The sequence below is a fragment of the Globicephala melas genome, chromosome 2 (assembly GCF_963455315.2).
Source record: "Globicephala melas chromosome 2, mGloMel1.2, whole genome shotgun sequence".
In the NCBI taxonomy this organism is placed as follows: domain Eukaryota; kingdom Metazoa; phylum Chordata; class Mammalia; order Artiodactyla; family Delphinidae; genus Globicephala; species Globicephala melas.
In genome coordinates this window covers 83,704,038-83,726,966 of record NC_083315.2, presented here as the reverse complement: position 1 = coordinate 83,726,966, position 22,929 = coordinate 83,704,038, and the positions used below count along the sequence as shown (strand labels likewise).

The 22,929-nt window shown below is 40.6% G+C and overlaps 1 protein-coding gene and 1 long non-coding RNA gene across 2 annotated transcripts in view; one reads left to right on the top strand and one right to left on the bottom strand.

The window, feature by feature from the left end:
• Positions 1-3,249: 3,249 nt before the first annotated feature.
• LOC115845174 (uncharacterized) lies at positions 3,250-22,542 on the bottom strand. The gene is made up of 3 exons (XR_004036353.3): positions 22,293-22,542; positions 19,801-19,913; positions 3,250-7,530 (listed from the first exon to the last, which is right to left on the bottom strand). It is a non-coding gene; the product is annotated as an uncharacterized lncRNA (long non-coding RNA).
• AP4E1 (adaptor related protein complex 4 subunit epsilon 1) overlaps positions 22,529-22,929 on the top strand; it is a 70,900-nt gene continuing 70,499 nt past the window's right edge. The window contains exon 1 of the mRNA XM_030842874.3: positions 22,529-22,746. Within this exon, the coding sequence (XP_030698734.1) occupies positions 22,597-22,746 (150 nt within the window). The 5' untranslated portion in view covers positions 22,529-22,596. The remainder of the gene's footprint in view (positions 22,747-22,929) is intronic.

The following is a 22,929-nucleotide window of genomic DNA, read 5'->3' as shown; positions in this document are numbered from 1 at the left end:
TATAAACTCACAAAGAACTTGAGAGATACTGCTTAATAAGGTCCCAAGGTTGAACATGCCCCTATGTATTTTTTTCTGTGGAAGAGAAACTAGCCCCAATCTCTACATGACTATAACTGGAAAAATAAATATTGATCCCATTTATTCCTGTAATTCTAAATTCTAGATCATAGGAATTTAAAGTTGTAAGCAAATTTTAGATATTAAAATCCATCATAAATTTTAAGTATAAGGGAAAACCCAGAATAGCCTTATTTAAAACAAAAAAAGCACCTTTAGATAAATGCTTTTTCACATACACATTATTGATAAATGAACCTATTGAGACAAAAATATTAGAATAAGCTATCTCTGAGGCCACAATACAGGTCTGGTCCTTTTTATGTTAATGGTAAAATTACAGGCTTAAAATATATACGTTAGGGGCTTCCCTGGTGGTGCAGTGGTTGAAAGTCTGCCTGCCGATGCAGGGGACACGGGTTCGTGCCCTGGTCCGGGAAGATTCCGCATGCCGCGGAGCGGCTGGGCCCGTAAGCCATGGCCGCTGAGCCTCTGCGTCCGGAGCCTGTGCTCCACAGCGGGAGAGGCCACAACAGTGAGAGGCCGCGTACAGGAAAAAAAAAAAAAAAAAAAAAAATATATATATATATATATATGTTAGGATGAAGGTGAAAAAAGTTATTTTACGAAGACCATCAAAGTACAATGAAAGTTTTGGCTTTCATACAAGGTTTGAATTTGTTTTGTAGATTCTTCTTTGTAATTAGATTTAGGGTTTTGACTATCTCACATGACTCTCTTATAAAAACGGAGGTTTTAGCCAAGCACTGACATGCAAAATAAAAACAAAAAATGGTTTCCTTCAAGGACTAGCCTAGCTATAGTTTTAGTTGTAAGTTCAGTAATGCATCTACACATACATGGTAATTAAATCTAGCTTCTAACAAACTTAAAGTTAAATTTTAATGACCTTTTATAGCTGGGCAGTAAATTATATGTAAATGAGTCATGGATATAGACCTTAGTTTATAGAAAATGTCAAAAAACAGTACTGATTGATACACCACAAAGAAAAGAGGCTGTTGGAGATCTGCGTTCTAAATCTAACTCTGCCACCAGAGGTCTTTCATCAAATCATTTAGCTTCTCTGGGCCTCAGTTTACTCATTGGTAAAACATGAGGGTTACATTTGGTTAATTGTAACTAATGTGGTATAGTGTATAGTATAGTATAAAGCTCTTTTCTGTGCATGGTCTATCTTAATTCTTTTAACTCTATGAAGTAAGAAGGACAGATACTGTTACCCCCATCATACAGATGAAGAAGCTGAGGCTCATAAAGGCTAAAATATAAGACCAAAGTCATGCAGTTTGTAAATGGTAGAGCTAGGATTCAGATGCAGCCCTTCAGACACACTTCTGTATAGGAAGACACCATGCCTACCACCTCTAAGTGTCCGATATAATAAAGTCATGTTTAGTCATCACTCAAGTATAACCAGACTTTTAAAGTACCTTAAACACAATTCAGCAAGAACAACATGTTCTCTAGCCTGCAGGACTGAATGCTTTTATGATCCACTGTAGGAGGATCCAATTAGGTGCTAAGTTAATAGCCAACTTTATAGCCAAGCTAATAGAAAAGCCACATTACACTGGCTCCTTCTTGTCAGACCAGCCACTTTTAAGACTTTGTGCTGATTTATGTCCCCTGATATTTATTGGAATCTCTAGGTTACTGTAAAATAAAAATGCTCCCTATTTCTCTGTTACTAAAATGTGTTAAGTCACAATTGTAGCCAGAACACTTGTAAGTAAACAATGTAGAGTATTCAACCAGTTTAAGAAATAATGCTAGTTATGTCTCCAAACTCTTTCCTCAGATGTTTGACCCCAAGCATTTGGTAAATCCTAATAAGCCATTTCAGCTTGGTTTCCTCTTCAAGTCAAGCCAAATATTACATGTGCATAGCATGCTTCTGTATTTTTCAAAGGGCTTTCATGTTCATTATTTTGTTCTAGCCTGATATAACACTAATGTGTAGGTTGAAGCTGTTCTCTGTGGTCTCCCAAAACAGCTATTTATTTAGTCTCTGATTTTCTGTCTGCTTTTAACCCACTGGGGCATTGCAAACGTTAAAGAATGAATAGAACAGGAGGGTCACAGAACTTTTATGAAGATAATAGAATGAAGAACAGGAGCGTGTGCTAAGTCCACCTTAAGTTAGCAGTGCTTGAGACTAAGGAAGCAACAATAATAAAATAGAGCAACAAATGTTTCAAAAGTTATGAATCAATCTAAAAAATATAACCTAGGTTCAGTCATCAAATTTGTAATTCAAAAGGATAAGAGAAAGTTGTAGGAATTGGCAAAAATACCTTTGTAGCAGAAATGCCCATAGCACTTAAAGATTCAGAAGGAGGCCAAAATAAATTACTGCTAATTTTTCGAAAGATAAAATAAGAAATAACTGAACACAGCTTTACCAAAACCCATGAATGTTCAAAGTAAGAGAAGAGAATGGAGAGTGAGGTTAACTGTTAGATGTCATGGTTTAACCAATAGTCCTTTTTATAATAAAGTTTTAAAGATTATTTGAAAGTGTTAGTTTTTCTTTTCTTTTTTTTTTTTTTTGCGGTACGTGGGCCTCTCACTGCTGTGGTCTCTCCCATTGCGGAGCACAGGCTCCGGGCGCGCAGGCCCAGCGGCCACGGCTCACGGGCCCAGCCTATCCGCGGCATGCGGGATCTTCCCAGACCGGGGCACGAACCTGTGTCCCCTGCATCGGCAGGCGGACTCTCCACCACTGCGCCACCAGGGAAGCCCTAGTTTTTCTTTTTATAAAGAAGAAAACATGCTGGTGTGTACTTAGGAAAGAATATCTGGAGGCATATACATCCCTTTATTAGCAGCAATTGGCAAGAAGAGAATATTTATTTGTATGGATCTTGATCTGATCTGACACAGAAGTTTCCAAATGTTCTGGAAATATGTATGAGTGTGTTCTCTTTCATAAGACAGTACTCAGTCTCCTTTAAAAATTCCAGCTGGAGAGCTACTGATCTGCCTGTAAACTTACTGTCCCTTGAAACATTTTAAGTCAGTGTGTTTCAATCATGGGCCTATCAAAATTTGGCTTCATGCCTCTCATAAATTGGTTGAGGGAGAAGGAAGAGAGGAGAGAATAAGAACCAGAAGTCACAAGATGGAGGATAAAATATTGTTGTTGTATTTCAACTTATCCAGGAACAGAGTGGGCAGCATTCTAAGTCTATTGCCAGTGATAGCATATTTCAGAATGCTCAGGGCCTTCTAACCATTTTATACATGCAAATTCTCCTAGAAAAATGCTAATTTGGTTGACTGCCACTTTGGGACCATCCTGGCTCTGGGGCTGGAGTTGTTTTCATCTGTTCCCTCTGGGTGCAGTTAAATGGCCACCTATTGACTGAGTTGGGAATTGCAGCTTCCCTACAGCCCCGGAAGCTTTTCAATTGAGCCACTGAAGGAGAGAAATTAGCTTGGCAAACCTCTCCCTAACAGAGACCTCCTTAATGACCCACTTTGCAAGTCTTTTTCCTTGTCCAGAAGAATTTCTCACAGAGCCTTCAAGTCTCACATTTCCTAACAGGGTTACCAAAGGGATAAACTGAAATTATTGATATATAAACTGGAACACATAAAAGTAGTTTAAAAAATTACTGTTGTTTTGTTTGTCAAACCCTTGGAATAGGTCACCAAAGAGCCTTGTGAAATGCAAGACTGTCATAAAATCAGGAATGTCAAGCTAGGCAAGATTTAAGGAATCAATAGTCTGAACGCTTTATTTCAAGAATGAGGAAACTGGGGCTCAGAGAGGTAAAGAGGAGGAACTTCACGGGGCTGTTATACTTTCATTCATTTATTACCAGATATTGTTCACCGAATTTCTACTTGGAGCTAGGTGCTGGGGAAGCAAAGATGCATAAGGTCCAAAGAGCACTCTGTCTAGATGGGAACCAGACTTGAAAGCAAGAAAAAAGAGTGTGGGAATGCAGTGGTGGAGCTGTGCAAAGGACCTGCTCATGCCAGATCCACTGGGGACTCAACACACTTTAAAAAGCACACAGAATTAAAAAAAACCAAACATGGTATATCTGTACAATGGAATGTTATTTTGCTTTAAAAAGGAAGGAAATTCGGACACATGCTATAACATGGATGAATCTTGAGGACATTATACTAAGTGAAATAAACCAATCATAAAAGAACAAATACTATATGATTCCACTTACATGAGGTACCTAAAGAAGGCATATTCAAAGAGACAGAAAGTAGAATTGTGGTTGCCAGGGGCTAGAGGAGGGGCAGGTGGGGAGTTATTGTTTAATAAACACAGAGTTTCAGTTTGGGGAGATGAAAAAGTTCTGGAGACAGATGGTGGTGACAGTTGCACAATCTTGTGAATATACTTAATTCCACTGAACTGTACACTTAATTGTTTCGATGGTAAATTTTATATTATACATATTTTACCACAATATTTTAAGAAGTACACAGAAAGGAATGAATGAGAATGAACTAACTATAGCTCCACACAATATGACATGAAACTCTCACAATGTTGAGCAAATGAAGGCAGGCACAAAAGGATGCAGATTGTGTGCTTCCCTCTATATAATCCATGTATTAAAAGTCAGGGTGTGGGTCACCTCTGGGGGAGGCACAGATGAGATAGCATGGGCTTCTAGGGTTCTGGTAATGCTTCTGTTGCTTGATCAAGGAGTGACTGTAAAAATTTCACTGTGTACATATTATCTGTGCACTTTTCTGTACATATATTAAGCTTCAGGTTTTTGTTGTTGATATATGGGACATAGACGAACTGAAAAGGAATCAGTAGGAGAGTGAAGGGATTTTAAACTTTCATAGGAGGAAAGGCTGAATATTTTCAGGATGGTCAAAGTAGTCTGTAGTATTCAAATACCTGAAGGAGTGGCATGTAGAAGAGGAAGACGACTTTGCTATACCGAGGTGTAGAACTTGGAGGTGAAGGTGGGTGGGAGGTAGAGGAAGACAAATTTAGCTCATTATAAAGTATGCTTCAGGGACTTCCCTTGTGGCACAGTGGATAAGACTCTACGCTCCCAATGCAGGGGGCCTGGGTTTGATCCCTGGTCAGGGAACTAGGTCCCACATGCATGCTGCAACTAAGAGATCGCATGCCACAACTAAGGAGCCAGCGAGCCGCAACCAAGGAGGCTGCAAGCCATAACTAAGACCTGGTGCAACCAAATAAATAAATCAAATATTAAAAAAATAAAGTATGCTTCCGTTATAGGGTTAGAATGGGATCTCTTAGAAGATCATACAGTCAAGTGGAATGAGCACTGACTTCCAGGCCAACTGCAATGGGTACGAACCCTGGCTTTGCCACTTGGACTAACTAAGTCACCCTATCAAGTCTCAGTTTCATACTTGTAAAATGGGGCTAGTGCTAACTACCTTGCTGGGTTATTTTCAGGATTAGTGACAATATATACAAATGCCTAACTCAGGCCTTGGCCCATAGGAGGTGCTCAATAAATGACAGAAGTTATTTTCAGTAGGACATTAAATAGAAGGTGGATAAAACCTCTGTAAGGTATTAGACTATGTATTCAAGCACTGATCCCTTTCAACCCCAAGAATCTATGATTCTTTGCATCTTTCTTTGTAACCTTCCCAAGATCACACAGCTACTGATTGGCAGGGCCTTATGTCCCTGAGATCAGTTCACTCTGGTAGCTGCCTCAGGTAAGAGGGTTACCAAGCAATCCCTTACCCAGTGGGAAGTAGATAACCATAATCTGCATTAGGCCCTGAGGGATAGGGCCCTGTTCCTTTAAATTCTGAGTGCGCTCTGGAAAAGTTCAAAGAGGGGAAAACCTGGGAAGGTTGTTCAAGTGGTGGGCTGTGAACAGACAGGTTACAGCTTGAGGAAACCATGGATCTCTGGGGCAGGGGAGGGGGGAAAAGGGAGAAGGGAAGGAGAGATGGAGGGGAATTGTATTTAAAAAGTGAATTAAAGACAAAATTTGAAGACAAGCCTAGCCTGACTCGCCATTTTTTAGGGTCCAGTTATTACTGGCCAAATTTATAAAGCATAAATAAGAGATGTTACTTTGAAAACCAGTTTCTTCATTTGTAGGAAAAGCAATAGATTCATTCCACAAAGGCAAGAAAAACCTGTGTTAGTTTAGCACTTTGGGCTAAGTTTTCCCAAAGCCTCTTTCTTATCCTGATTCCAGGCTTACTAACCTTTACATTTCCAAAGGAAATGACTTGCTGGAGTGGGGCTTCTCAGTTTTACTCAAGGCTACCTTCCTGACCTCTGTTGAATATTTCTGCCTTGGATTTATGCCCTGGAAACAAGGTGACTCCTTGTGACAAGAGACCTGAGGAAACAAACACCTAGAAACAGTCTCCCTTTGTCTTAGGCATTATACATTCTAGTCAGACTGACCCTTTGAACTTGTTTATTCTCTATTGGTGCTCAAATGTTATGTCTTGGTCTATACGACTTTCATATTGGATGAAAAATAAATGGTATGAATTTAGCTTGCTATAGCTTTGGCCCAGGCCAAAGGAAAGAAATACCATCAGCTTCCTTTTCCAAGTAGCAACTTATTTTAGCATTTTCCCTCCTCAGACTAAAGCCCTTGGTAAAAACCAACATTACAGCCCAAGCCTACACAAAAACCTCAGATTTTAGTCATATGTCTCACAAGGATATTACATCATTTCTTAGTTTACCAAACAAACATTTTCTGAAACACAGAGATCCACTGCAAGCTTTTGCCTAAAGGATTTTGGGGTGATCTGTAACTAGATCTCCTTACTTGGCTATCCCATCACAGGTTTTTTCTTTCAGCTTGGTCAGTGGGCCTGTACTTTTCACAGGCAGAGGACAAAGCAGTTAGCTGTCTTATTTTTTGGATCCCAAGAAGCCCCTTGTTGACATTGTTAGGGTCCTGCAGGAAACCATGGCATACTCAAAATGAGTAATTTGAGGAGAGTATAGTAAAAGGACTATTTACAAAGGTAAACAGAGTTTGGGGGAAAACAACAAAGGACTGGACAGTATCGCAGGGTTAGTAGCTGTGAGAGAGAAAAAAAGAGTAGTTAGTTACAGCAGTGGTTGTCAAACTGTGTATGAATTACTTGCAGGGCTTGTTAAACATAGATTGCTGGGCCTCCCGCTGGAGTTTCTGCCTCAGTAGGTTTGGCGTAGGACTGGAGTATTTGTATTTTTCACAAATTCGCAGGTGATGGCAATGTTGCTGGTCTGGGGAGAAAACTGTGTGGAGAAGGCAGTTTGATTCTAGCTGTGCCCTCCATAGAGAGATGCAGCCAACCGGAGGAGAACCAGCAGGGAGGAGACCAGGGGAGTCTAATCCAAGCAGCTGAATAGCCCCCTCTCCAGTCTCTTCTGTTGCTCCTCATTGATGAAACTCAGCCAGCAGCCAAAAGACAAGGGAACCCATTGATGCAATTCAGAAAGTTCAGCCTCTAGGATACAGATGAGAATGGAGAGTGGATGTAGAAGATCAAATGGAAAATACCAGCACTTCCACCCCAAAATATCTTCAAGTACCTTGTCCTCACTATTTTTTTCATGCTGCCTTATATTTCTAACATGCTTTCCAGTGTACATGAACATTCACATACACGACATAATGTATTTCTCAAAGTACCCCTACAGGGTAGGTGGGAATGATATTTATGCTCATTACAAATGTGGAAACTGAGGCTCAGAATAGTAAAGGCTGCACATTTGATAAGAGCTGGGACTTCAACACAAGTTTTCTGGGTCCCAATTCATGACTCTTGCCACCACTTCACACCTCAGACATGAGGGGATCGCAGTGACGTCAGTCTCCCCTCTTCTGGCTCCTGAGAAGCTGTCTCTGCCTCCTCACTGTCCCATGTGCAAGTCCCTCATGCTACATCCTCTTCTGGAAGAGGTGGCTCCCTTCCCGACTGAGGAGCTCAGCTCTTGCTCAAGGGCATATGGTGAATTTAGTCTCCTGCTAAAGTCATTTCTTTGGGTTATTCGCTGGTTTTTAAACTCTTCAGTGGCAGGGCTCCTTAAAGTCTTAATATGGGGGCTTTGAAGAGGCCAATAAACTGCAGCTCTTACCCCCTCTGCGTTCAGAACCTTATGAAAAACAGACATGGAGATAGAAGCGTTATCTTTGATAGGGTAAGGTCACAGTGCAAGAGCCCCACAGGTCAGGGCTTACAACCAGACTTCCTGACACTTGCCCCCTAGACCTCCTGGGGAGGCAGGGATGGATGCATGTGTGCGGGGGCTCAGGGCTGGAGGCACCTGTCTGGCGGGCAGGCTAGTCCCAGGAGAAGACGAAGAAGGGGCCGAGTGTGCTCAGTTCCTTCCCTAGTGGCCCAGTCAGCTGAGTCCCTCCTGCCCTAGGGCGAACCGAGAGGGAGCTATCAGGAAGGCAAATGTCTTTCACAATTTTGAAGAAGTGGAGATTCTATTTTATGGACCTGGGAGAGGGAGAGAATGACCTCCCTCCACAATAATGCCCTTTGAGGAATATCTTGCTCTTAGCAGTAGGAACAATTGATGTAATTAATTCTCTCATATGATCTAAGTACTGTATTTTTAAAGATTTGACTCTCATTAGTTTATTAGTATAGCCTCAGGCCTCTTTAGGTGATTAATACTACTTCAGGTGATAGTATATTATCACCTCTTTGGAATGCTACTTTTGTTTCCTTCACCTTGTTTCATTTCTGATCTCTTGATCATTTTTTACAGTGCTTTGGATTAGAGCCTCCTTGAAGATTGAAAAAGTTCTCATGGTTTCCTTCTGAGAAGATCCTGCTTATTGAATCTACAGTCTATCTCTTTTTCTTGTTCAGGATCTGGTAGACTATTGGGAAAAGTCCTTACAAGGGTTTCCTGGGAACTGGATTTTTAAAACAAGTTATCTGTGGGAAAATACTCTCCAAGTACGAAGGGGCTCTGTTTTTGCCTCTACTTATTTCTCAAGCTCCTTGGGGAAAAGAAAGTACTACAGGTCAAATCTTTTTACAAGTAAGCTCCATTGGACTGTTCAAATACATGGTATGGATTAGAATTTTGTTTCATTGACTGTGGCTTGAATTAGGTTAAGCATAAGCTGTGCTGTGGAGGACTCTTGGTTAAATAAAGATTTTCATTGCAAATTTATTTGTTTTAGAGGAATTTACCTGGTAAACACAGATCTCTTCCAGCTAATGTTTTCACCAGGCTGATTCAGACTGGGGAACAGGAGTGGGAAAACACTGTGGACACAGTCTGCTGGCTAGCAGTCAAGGCAGAGGAAAGAAAACATAGGCAAAGGTCTGTGTGAAATATGAATCTGAGTCACAGAGGGAGAGGAAGAAAATAGTATGTGTCATTCTGAAAAAGCTCCTCTAAGGGCAGTTTCTTTTGGCTATAACAGTTGCCTCTCTCCTGGAGACAGTCACAGGGCCTCAGCTGGCTCTTCCTGCCCCATTTTCAGATTTAAAAGGAAGCCACCTTCAGGCAAATTCCCCCTTCCTCCCAAGAAAGAAAATAAAAGGAAATTGAGAGTACTGGTCTCTGAAGAACCTGGGTGGGGTTTTGAATGAACCTAAGAGACTGCCCTCCCTCAGCTGAGAATGTCTGCAGTCACAACTGGGACTTGCTCTTCTGGTGCCCCCTTGGGCATGAAGGTGTTCTCTAAAGTTGCCTAAATCCCGACTATTGCAGTCACCAGAACTCTACCCATCACATCTCCTTTTCTAGGCCTTGCCTCTCAGTGTGGAGCGTTTCCTGACTAACTTTTGGCCGTTCCCAAGGCTGCTCTCTTGAACTTTTTCTCTGGCCACTCCCTATAGGCCGTCCTCAATATATTCATTTTTCTAACAAATTCTTTCTTTCCATTTGACATGCATCTCTGGTACTAAGTCCCAGAAAGATCCTCCAGCAAACTGTGAATCAATAATAAATGAGCATTTCTAAAATTCATTTAAATACTTTACACTTTCATTGGGATATAACTTACATACCATAAAATTTACCCATTATTCACTTACAATAGTGTACAGTCAATGATTTTTAGTAAATTTATAGTGCTGTGCAACCACTGTTACAACCTAGATTTAGAACATTTCCAAAACCCCATAAAGTTCCCTCATGAGTATTTGCAGTCAATTTCACCTCCAGTTTCAGGCAACTGCTGATCTGATTTCTGTCTCTACAGATTTGCCTTTTCTGATCATATCCTATAAATGGAATCATACAATATATAGTGTTTTGTAACTGGTTTCTTTTACTGAGCACAATGTATTAGAGACTTATCCATACAGCATGTACTTCATTTCCTTTTTCTTTTTAAAATATTATTTATTTATTTTAAAATATTTGTTTATTTATTTATGTATTTATGGCTGCGCCAGGTCTTAGTTGCAGCACAAGGGATCTTCGTTGCAGCATGTGGACCTCTTAGTTGCGGTATGCGGGCTTCTTTAGTTGCAGCATGCGAACTCTTGTTTCGGCATGTATGCGGGATCTAATTCCCTGACCAGGGATTGAACCTGGGTCCCCAGCATTGGGAGCGTGGAGTCTTACCCACTGGACCACCAGGGAAGTCCCTTCATTTCTTTTCATGGATGAAAAATAGTCCATTGTATAGATATATTACATTTTGTTTATCTATCATCAGTTTATGGACATTTGGGTTGCTTCCAGCTTTTGGCTATTATGAATAATGCCTCTATGAACATTTATGTACAAGTCTTTGTGTGAACATATATTTTCATTTCTCTTGGGTAGATACCTAGTAGTAGAATTTCTGGGAAATTTGTTTAGGTTATTAAAAAAAAACTATCAATCTGTTTTACAATGTGGCTCTTCCATTTTACTTTCCTACCAACAAATACATGAAGATTTTCCCACATCTTGTCTACCACTTAGTATTGTCTATTCTTTTGATTATAGCTCTAGTGGGTATGTAATGCTATCATATTGTGGTTTTAATTTGCATTTATCTAATGACTAATAGTGTTGAGCATCTTTTTTTTTTTTTTTTTTTTTTTTGCGGTACGCGTGCCTCTCACTGATGTGGCCTCTCCCGTTGCAGAGCACAGGGTCCAGACGCACAGGCTCAGCAGCCATGGCTCACGAGCCCAGCCGCTCCGCGGCATGTGAGATCTTCCCGGACCAGGGCACAAACCCGTGTCCCCTGCATCGGCAGGCGGACTCTCAACCACTGTGCCACCAGGGAAGCCCTTGAGCATCTTTTTTTAAGTGCCTTTTACCCATTCATATATCCTCTTTGGTGAAATGTGCATTCTAATATTTCCCCTATTTTTAAATTGGATTGTTAGTCTTCTTATATCTAAGTTATGAGTTCTTTGTATATTTTAGATAAAAGTCCTTTATCAGATATACAATTTGTAATATTTTCTCTCAGCCTGTATCTTGTCTTTTCAACTTATTAATATTATCTTTTGAAGCACACAAGTTTTCATTTTGATAAGGTCCAATTTATCAAATTTTTCTTTTGTGGATTGTGCTTTTGATGTCATATTTAGGAACTCTGGGACTTCCCTGGTGGTGCAGTGGTTAAGAATCTGCCTGCCAATGCAGGGGACATGGGTTCGAGCCCTGGTCCGGGAAGATCCCACATGCCACAGAGCAACTAAGCCCGTGCGCCACAACTACTGAGCCTGCGCCCCTAGAGCCTGCGCTCTGCAACAAGAGAAGCCACTGCAATGAGAAGCCCGTGCACCGCAACAAAAAGTAGCCCCCACTTGCCACAACTAGAGAAAGGCTGTGTGCAGCAACGAAGACCCAACACAGCCAAAAGTAAATAAACAAACAAACAGACAAAAACTCTGCCTAGCCTAAGTTCATGAAGATTTTATCTTATGTTTTCTTCTAGAACCTTAATAGTTTTACTTTTACATTTAGGTGTAAGATCCATTTTGAATTAATTATTTTGTGTATAGTGTGAGATAAAGGTCTAAGTTAACATTTTTTTTGCATATGGATATCAAATTGTCCCAGCATCATTTGCTGAAAAGATTGTCCCTTCTCTATTGAACTGTTTTGGCTACTTCATTAAAAATCAATTGATGGGGACTTCCCTGGTGCCGCAGTGGTTAAGAAGCCGCCTGTCAATGCAGGGGACACAGCTTCGATCCCTGGTCTGGGAAGATGCCACATGCTGTGCAGCAACTAAGCCCGTGTGCCACAACTACTGAGCCTGCGCTCTAGAGCCTGCGAGCCACAACTACTGAGTCAGTGTGCCGGAACTACTGAAGCTCGTGCATCTAGAGCCCGTGCTCCGCAACAAGAGAAGCCACTGCAATGAGAAGACCGTGTACCACAATGAAAAGTAGCCCCCACTTGCTGCAACTAGTGAAAGCCTGAGCAGCAACAAAGACCAATGCAGCCAAAAATAAATAAAGAAAGAAAGAAAGAAAGAAAGAAAGAAAGAAAGAAAGAAAATCAATTGACCACAAATGTAAGAATTTATTCCTGACTCTCAATACTGTTCCATTAATATATATATCTTTATGCCAATACCATACTGTCTTGATTACTGTAGGTTTACAGTAAGTTTTGAAAATGGATATTGTAAGTCATCCAGCTTTGTTCTTCTTTTTCAAAAATTGTTTTGGATATGCTATATAAAATTTAGGATCAGCTTGTCTGCTTGTGCCAGAAAGGCTGCTAAGGTTTTGCATACAGTTTATAGATCAATTTGGGCAGAAATTGCAATCGTAACAATATTGATTCTTTCCAGTCCATGAACATGGAGTATCTATCCATTCACTTATATCTCCTACCTATCAACAGAAAGAAAAACTGACAAAATTGAAAAGAGAAATACAGTGCTACAATAATAGATGGAGACTTCAATATCCACTTTCAATAGTGCACAAAAAAACCAGACAGAAGATTTATAATGAAATATAGGCCTTGAACAACCCTATATACCAATTAGAACTAACAGACATATATAGAACACTGTACCCAACAACAGCAGAATACACATTCTTCTCAAGTACAGATGGACTAGTCTCTAGGATAGAGTATATGTTAGGCTACAACACAAATCTTAATACATTTCAAAAGGCTGAAATCATAAATACATGCAAGGTATCTTTTCTAACCACAATGGAATGAAAGTATAAATCAAAAACAGAAGGAAAACTGGAAATGTATGGAAATTAAACAACATACTCTTAACCAATAGGTCAAAGAAGAAAATACAAGGAAATTAAAAAATACCTTGAGATGAATGGAAACAAAAACACAACATACAAAGCTTATGGGATGCAGAAAAATAGTGCTAAAAGGGAAACTGTAAACATATACATTAAAAAAGAAAAAGAATTTCAAGTCAATAATGTAACTGTACACATTAAGTGACTAAAAAAGAAGAAATATCTAAACCCAAAGCTAACGGAAGGAAACAATAAAGATTTGCGCAGAGATAAATGCAATGGAGAACAGATAAACAACAGAAAAATCAATGAAACCAAATTTAGTCTTTCAAATGATCAACAAAACTGACAAATAACTAAAATCAGAAATGAAAGAGGGGACATTACAACTGATACCACAGAAATGAAAAGGCTTATAAGAGAATACTATGAACTGTTGTGAGCCGACAATTTGGATAACCCAGAAGAAATGAATAAATTCCTAGCAACACACAACCTACAAAGACTGAATCATGAAGAAACAGAAAATCTGAACACTCATAATTAGTAAGGAGATTGAATCAGTAATCAAAAACCTCCCAACAAAGAAAAGCCCAGGACCAGATAGTTTCATCGGTAAATCTACTAAACACTTAAAGAAGAATGAATACTAATCCTCTTCAAATTCCTCCCTGATACCTAAGTCAGAGAAAGACACTACAAGAAAAAAAAAGTATATATCAATATCCCTTATGAATACTGATGTAAACACCTTCAACAAAATACTAGCAAACAGAGTTCAACAGCACATTAAAAAGACTATACACCATGACCAAGTGGGATTTCTTTTTGGAATGTAAGAATGATTCAACATACAAAAATCAGTCAATGTACTATACCACATTAACAGAATGAGGAAGTAGCTCATTCAGATTCAATATAATTATGCATATGGCTGGATTCATGTCTTCCATTTTGCTATTTGTTCTCTATGTACCATGTGTTTTTTTTCTGTTCCTCTTTTATTGTCTTTTGTTATGTTTAATATTTTTTGTATCCCATTTTAGTTCCTGTGTTAAGTTTTTACTATATTTTTGGTGTTATATCAATGTACCATGAATATCTTTCCATGACGATAGATACAGATTCTGTTCTGGAATTGAGAATAATAAAAACATGCTCTCTATCCCTGAGGGTTCAGTTCTAATAGGGGAGAGACATAAAAATAGATCATTTCAATTCAATTTTAGTAGAGGTTGTATAAGGTACAAACATGGGGCAGGGAAGGCTTCATAGAGGAAGTGATGCCTGAGTTCTGTTTTAAAGGATAAATAGCAATTTTCTAGTTAAGTAAAGAGTAGAAGGATATTCCAAACAGTCAGCATGTGCAAAAACATGAGGAGTTAAAAGTGAGGCATGTTCATGGAACTATCGACAGCTCAATATCCCTAAAACAACAACAAAAACGCTAACCTAAGCCTTGCAGGAAAAGAGGCTAAAGAGGTGGGCAATGGGAAAGTTATCGAGGTCTAGATCCCCCAATAAGGAGTTTGCAATTTATCCATCAGACTATTTTGAACTGAGAATAATATGATCAGATTCTGAAATAAAACGCTCTCTCTGAAGGATTAGCTGAAAAGAGAAGAAATTGGTGGTGGTGGGTGACTAATTAGAAGATTTTTATAATAATCCAGGACAAAGATGAGATAGTAAAGCAAGATGGCAGGGGAAGTGGAGCAATGGGGATGTTTTAAGCATGTTATCAGGGGTAAATGGAGGCAATTTAGCTTGAGTGGGAAATCAGAATTATTGGTGAGAGCTGACAAGGGCTTTGCAGGGAAAACACTGCCAAATGTTAAATGCAAAGAGCAAGGGGATGAAGAAAGCTAAATGGAGTTTAGAAGTTGAGGGTGTTGGGAATGGGATGGATGACTTAGAGCCTAGGTGAGAGTCTGGCCAAGGATAGAGGGTGAGAACTGGGGCCGTGGGTATGCATGTGTCCTGTAATTCCTCTGCAGGTGGTTCCCGTGCACATTCCTGGGACAGCATGGAAACCTTTGAGTAAGAGAGTGTGAACAACTGTTGTCTGTCTTCAACAGTCCCATCAACTGAGGGCAGGAATTTTTGGAAGAATGTTAGATGAAGGAATGATTCCCTAGAGATAAACTCTGAAAATAAGTGGGTTGAATTCTCTGTGGGCACAGGGGTGGAATCTAAGGCTTTCAAAGTGAAAGCTAATGTTTATGTATAAAATATTTCTGAAGAAATAGATCATAGCAGTTGTTTCTACTGAAGGGAAGTGGATGGCTGGGGAATGGGAAGGGAGGAAGACTTTTCTGTGTATAACTTTTTGTACATTTTGAATTTTGAATAAACTGCATTTAACATCTATTCAAAATAAAAGTTTTAAAACAGGAAGCTGAGGAAATGTATTGGAGAAAAATACTTATCACCCCTTCACACATCTGTATGTATTTTCAGGTGAGACACCCCTGCTTAGACAGCCCTGTTTGTTCCTGTAGGGGAATAAACTAGTTTGCCCCCTACTGTCCTAGAACCACTGCACCTTCTTAAAGTGTACTGAGTCACTTCTCTGCCCTATTTTCAGCTCAGTGAGAGCCACCTTCCTCCCTGATTGGAAGAAGAGACAGAGGAAATGCAGTTCGTGAGGGTTTAATTTAATAGGTTCAATCCCTGTGACAGTATGTCACTCTGAGTGAAATTACCTGGGATAGAGGTAGAGACAGGAAAAGGAGAAAGAAGAGCCCATATTTACAGGAAAAATATACAGTCTAAATTTACAAGCTTAAAAAAGAACATCCATATCCCCTACATTTTAGGGTAGGACTTGGAGCCAGAGTCTCAGAACAGGAAGCCACAGACAACCTCTTTACTGTCAATACCATGAAAGTACAGGTGAAATATTACAGGCTCAGAATCTAGATTTAGGGCTGTAATTTCAGTTCTACCCCTAAGGTTGTGCGACCTTGGTCAAGTGGCTTCCAAAATCTAAGTATCAGTATCCTTTTCTACAAAATTAGCTGATTGGATGTATAGATGAACTCCAAATATTCCTTCAGTTTCCACATCTTATAATTCTAAATCTTAGCTGGGCTTGCCATATAGTTCTGTAGCTTCTCCTAATAGCCATTTCACTACTGGGCTTTCAACATTTGTTTCTTAGCTCTACTTTCAACTTTTAGTTTCGGGAGGTGAAAGCTAGAGGAGGAATAGTAGGAATTGGTGGGTATTCAATCTTTGTGCCTGGGCCACAGGGTAGGAAGTTCTGGTTGTCGTTTCAGCAATTATTCCTTCATAACCTGGTCAATTGGAGATAATTTTGTCTTTTTCTCCCCCGCAATTTCTTTTTCTGAGAACTCTTTTGTCTTCTTCCCTTGCAAACATCACCCTACCCCTAAACTCCTGCTGTTCACTGGCCTATACTCATATATTGATTGTTGTGACTGAATTATAAATATAATGATTATTTCAACAAATAATTGAGCACCTACTATGTACTAGATAAGCAGTTTTCAAACATTTTGGTTTCAGGACCCTTCTATATGCTTAAAAATTATTGAGGCCCCCCCACAAAGCTTTTGTTTACATGGGTTATATCTATAGATATTTACTGAATTAACAAAGTAAAACTGAGAAAAATCTAAGCTATTGATTTTAAAATAGCAACAGTAAACCTATTACATGTTAACAACATAAAAAAATAAAAAACAACTATATATTCAAAATGAAAAAAGTGAGAGAAGTAGCAATGTTTTACAAATCTGCAAATCTCTTTATGTTAGGCTTAATATAAGACAGCTGGAATCTCGCATGCTTGGTTCTGCATTTAATCTATCACTGTGGGGTTTGCAATAGTTTCCTGGGGCTGCTGTAACAAATTACCTTGGTGGCTCAAAACAACAGAAATGTAATCCCTTATAGTTTTGGAGGCCAGAAGTTCAACATCGGTCTCACTGGTTAGAAATCAAGGTGTGCTCAGGGAAGCACTCCCTCTGGAAGCTCGAGAGGAAAATTCATTCCTGCCTCTTCCAGCTTCTGGTGGCTGCTGGCATTATTTGTGACTACTTGTTCCAATCTCTGCCTCTGCCTTTACATCAATTTCTCCTCTTTTGTGTGTGGTGGCTAATCTCCCTCTACCTCTCTTTTTTTTTTCTTTTTCTATAAATTTATTTATTTATTTATTTTTGGGCTGCGTTGGGTCTTTGTTGCTGCACGCAGGCTTTCTCTAGTTGCGGTGAGTGGGGGCTATCTTTGTTGTGGTGCAGGGGCTTCTCATTGTGCTGGCTTCTCTTGTTGCGGAGCACGGACTCTAGGTGCGCAGGCTTCAGTAGTTGTGGCATGTGGGCTCAGTAGTTGTGGCTTGCAGGCTCTAGAGCTCAGGCTCAGCAGTTGTGGTGCATGGGCTTAGTTGCTCCGTGGCATGTGGGATCTTCCCGGGCCAGGGCTCAAACCCATGTCCCCTGCATCGGCAGGTAGACTCTCAACCACTGTGCCACCAGGGAAGCCCTGCCTCTCTCTTATAACAACATTTATGATGGCACTTAGGGCCCACTGGGATAATCCAGGATAACTTCTTTATTGCAAGATCCTTAATTTAATCACATCTGTGCAAGTTTTACTATATAACATTCACAAAGTCCAAAGATTAGGATATGACCATATCCTTGGGAGACAGTACCAGCCTACCACAGGTTGGTATGTTGTTTGAAGTTTATGAAGAAAACCTGGTCTCACACAGATATGTAGTTCAGGAAAAAACAGTATTTTAATAGCCTTTTCAAATAATTGTGGATGTTCTTCTTTGATACCATACCAAAACTCAACAAGCAGTAGTTTCTTAAAGGTTTGTTGCAATTTTAAATTATATCAGTGAACTTTTTGTATAGGGTTACATTAAAATCATTGGTCTATATTCATTTTAAATAGATCTTCAGTCCATGCATAATTTTATAACATCATGCATTGATCATTTGGAAAATATTGTTTCATTGAGTTATACAGATCTTCTGAATACTGACACTTTTAATTATACACTATCAAAAAATAACATTCATTAATATCACCACTGATCTTGTCAGAACAGTTCTTACATATTAGAGATTACCAGACTCCTGGTAGCAGATACACATTTTTCAAAATTCCAATTTACTCTTGAAAGTTTGAATTTTATTAGTGGTAATGAATACTGTCAGTTATTTCTCTTGAGGCGACAGACTCACTGCTCATTTTCAAGAAAGCCATTGTTTGTTAATCATTATTTCAATTAAAATTGTATTCCATGAAGAAAAGTGGCTGGTTCAGCTTTCAAGTCAAACTGCACCAGTGCTTTTCCTTGAGAAACCTTGGTTACATGTCAGAACTGCGTTATGTGTACTCCCCATTTTGTCACACACAGTATTTAAAAGAAATGTACTCAAGGGTTGATATTTAATAAAATTAAAAATTCTTACTGCTTCATTAAAGATATTCTTTTGTGAAACTGGCTTTTTTAAAAAATGTGAGTGTCAGTGGTGAAGAGTACAGTTGGGAGCCTCTGCCTTGATTTGTGCCAAGATGCCAGCAGTTTTGCCCAGTATTGCTTTTATACAATTAGTGCAAATATCAGCACAGTTGTTCCAGAATAAACTATGAGATTAAAAAAAATTGTACAATGTTTTATTTCAGCATCACTTTAGTTTATTGCCAGGCATTTATATAGATCTTCAAGTATTAGCTGGTGCTGCCACCTGACAGATACAAGCAAAGCAACAAGACTAGCTACATCTATAATTATATAATTTTTGTCCATCTTAAAGACAGTATAATTCTGCAGATAGGATATTCACCCAGTCTTTATGTTTGCAACGGAATTTCTAATTTGGTGAGTTACTGCATCTTTGGAAAACAGCACTGCCATGATTTCTTTGACTGATTTTTCATCTAGCAGACATTCACTCAGTAATGTACAGGCTTTATTAGTCTTTCAGCTATCGTATGCCCTTCTCCAGCCAGTGCAATACAATAATTTAACCTGTAAAATGCTTCAGCTGGTTTTTCATTTCTACTTTGAAAAGTGGTAACAAAAAAAGCTTTGGCTTTTAAAGAGGTTATCATTTTAATTTTTTATTGTTTTCTAATTTTTTATTTTTTTTAGGTTATCATATTTTAAATATTCAATTTTCTTTAAACTCTGAATGATTGGTCTCAAAATGATGCCTCAACCTACCTGGCACCATAATAGTGCTTGAAAATATTCTGTTGAATAAGACAAAATAAGGTAAATCATTAACATCTCTGGGCTTCCCTGGTGGTGCAGTGGTTGAGAGTCTGCCTGCCAATGCAGGGGATACGGGTTTGTGCCCCAGTCCGGGAAGATCCCATATGCCGTGGAGCGGCTGGGCCCGTGAGCCATGGCCGCTGAGCCTGCGCATCCGGAGCCTGTGCTCCGCAACGGGAGAGGCCACAGCAGTGAGAGGCCCGCGTACCACAAAAAAAAAAAATCATTAACATCTCTAACATTGAGGAAAAGAAATAAGCTTTTGTCACATTTTCCTTTCTTATTTACAGTTTCACCCAGATTATTCCCTTTACCTGACTCAGAATCCTCTGATATTGATGTCAATATCATATTTTCAGCATCTTTAGATGTGGGAGATTGAGAAAGCAGGTCTTCTAATCTCCCTCTTGTGAATCAATGAAAGAATCTAAAATAAAAAAAAATTATAAACAAAATTTTATTTTAGAATAAAAGATTAAATTCTAAAAAGTAACAGTTTTGGAAAAAATTTAAATATTTAGAAAAGTTTTCAATAAATTAAAAATATTCTTGCAAAACAAGTAAACAAAATGAACTTTTTTCTTGTGTTTCTACACAGGCACAAGGAGAATTTAGGGATTTCAAAATACCATTTATTAGATGATTAAATGAGGAGAGATAAGTATAAATGAATGTTGACAAAATTCTTTCTTAGGGAGAAATGGAAACTTTTATTTGAGCCAACTGAGGATTACCACCTGGGAGACAGTCTCTCAGAGAGCTCTGAGAACTGTTCTGAAGAGGTAGAGGGGGAGGCCAGTAGTATATGTGACTTTGGCGTAGGAGTATGTGCAATCAAGCATTCATTCACCTTGGTAGAAAGTTACTGCTATTTCCGAGGAACAGATATATTAGTTAATGGTTTTAGTGCTTTTCTAAGTATAAGAAGATGCTGGGTTCATAAAATTTTCTCCTAAAAATATCTAACTATCTGAGGGCCAGTTCTGTCAGTTTTCCAGAGCACAAAGTGCCTCATGCTGAATTCTTTTCAGGGTATATTGTAGGTGAGCAACTACAGCAGCTGATGACTTGATTTTTGTATAACTGGATGATAGGTAACATTCTTTATTTTATAATCCCTTCCCTTTTGGTCTTACTTTTGACTAAGATTTGGGAGTCATTTCATGACCAATTTGTCCCATGGTGCTAGGAATGCTCATTCCCAGGTCAGACAAGGATTTCATTGATATGCTCCTCACTGTGCTATTACTGGACTAGGCCCTGTTAACAGTAATCAAAAGCCTCTGTACTGCCTGTCTTACTAGTCTGTTACGGTCCAGGAAACGGTTCCATCTTGTTGCTTCTTCCCATATTTGGAGTTACACTATTAAGATCATTGATCTTATAGGACTATATATTTGACCAATAGTTTCAAATCACCTAATCATCATTAATTTTATCTGAGGCTCAGCCACACATTTGGTGATGCAAAAAAACAATAATCTTATAAAATACGTGGACTACAAGTAACGTTCTAAGTAAATATTTAAGCTAAGAACTTCCACTAGGTGTGGCCCAGTATCTCCCCAGGTTATCTGACCAGCCTGTTGTGCACCACCCGCTATCTTTAAGGGGAATGATATCCTGGCATTGTACATAAAGTCCACCAAAGTTGTCTGCACATACAAGGTGAGTGGTGGAGCACTGTGACCCCTTACAGGATTGAGAAAGGAATGTTATCTTCTAAGAGTTACATGGCTGGAGCCAGAAGAAGGAAAACTGATCTTTACGGCTGAGCAGATACTTCTGCCATTGGGGAAGTCTGGTTAATGCATGATGCAGATGCACAATGAACACTAGAGGGGAGAGAGGAGGCCCAAATGGGCGGAGAAAAATTTTATGTCTAAATTTCTCATCTTGCCTTAAAATATGAATTTTTATTTCATCATAAAGATAGCTTGTAAGAACACACTAGAAGTACTGAGGACAAACTGAGTTAAACTCTGAAAACTTATACCCTAAACCTTAGACGAATCTATAAAATTCAAGAGTAGTACTCAAGCACACACTTCATCAGTCAGTTGAGAGGTTCTAAATCCTCTATCTTGAAAACTTCTCTATATGCTCTGGAGAGGATAAGAGTGAAAACAACAAATAACATTTAAGTAATATTATGAATATAATTTTGACTTCCTGGATCCTTTGTTAGGGTCTCCTTCAGAACTCACCAGACCACATTCTCAAAAGCACTGCACTAGACTCTGTAGATGGAAGCTGAGGTGACAGCAATGAATAAGACAGAGAGATACATATTTATGTAGTGGCAACTGCCATCAGTTCTAGAATGGAAAAGAACACAGCGTTGTAAGAGGATAGGACTGCGACCTGCTGGGCAGGAGCAGGGGGTCTGGGGGGCGCGGGGCTGGCCAACCGACCACTTCCCCTTCCTGGCTGCCTCCCCAAACCCCAGGAGAAGGGGGGCGGAGGGGAAGAGACAGTGGCCAAGAGTCCCCCGTACGCGGCGGGCGCTGAACCCAGTAGGTTGAATCCACAGGACTGCCGCGCCGTCATTCAACACCACCAGGGTCCCCGGCACCGCCAGGGCCAGGGCCGCGCGTGGCGCCGGGGCCCAGCATCGATTCCGCCCCTCCGAGTGCGGCCGAGGGAGGTGGGCGGATTGCCGGTGGTCCCCCAGACAGTGAGAGGCCGCCGAGAGAGGGCCAGGAATGGCCACCTCCCCGTGCGGTCTCGGGCAGCGCGGAGGCGGCCAAAGGGAAAGGGAGACTTTTGCGGCCGAAGTATAAGAGGGACAGACGGCAGCGGCTACCTCAGGAGGACCCAGAGAAGCTCGGGACGCAGGGGTTGCCGTCGAAACCGGGAGCGTCCGGCCCTTCTGCTCCTCCACAGGAGGACCACGTCCACACAGGCTTGGCGCGCTGTCTTTCGCTTGCAGACTCTCGCGCCCTCCCGTGGCGTCTCTCTAGAACGACACTGTGCTTGTCCGCGCAGAACGCGAATAAAGATTTCTTTTTCAGACAAACAGGAAGTGCCTACGGTGGCCGGGGAGGCGGCGGGGCAGGGCCTGGGTATGAGGCCGGGCGGTGAGCGGAGCGCGGGTGGCGGCGGCGGCGATGAGCGACATTGTGGAGAAGACGCTGACGGCGCTGCCGGGACTCTTCTTGCAGAACCAGTCGGCTAGCGGGCCCGCGGCCGCCAAGGCGTCCTTCTCATCCCGACTGGGCGGCCTGGTCCGCGGCATCACCGCTCTCACCTCCAAGCACGTAGGTGTTTTCCGGGCCGGGAGGTCAGGGGCGCCTCGGGGAGGCCCCCTCGCTGGGAGGCTCGGGTCCGGCGGCGAGCCTCCGGGGCTGGCCATGAGGCGTGTGTGTCTGTCGGTCCTGGCGTCTGTCCGGAAGCGTCACTTTGCTGCCCGGACTGACCGCTGGGAGGCCGGGTTTCCACGG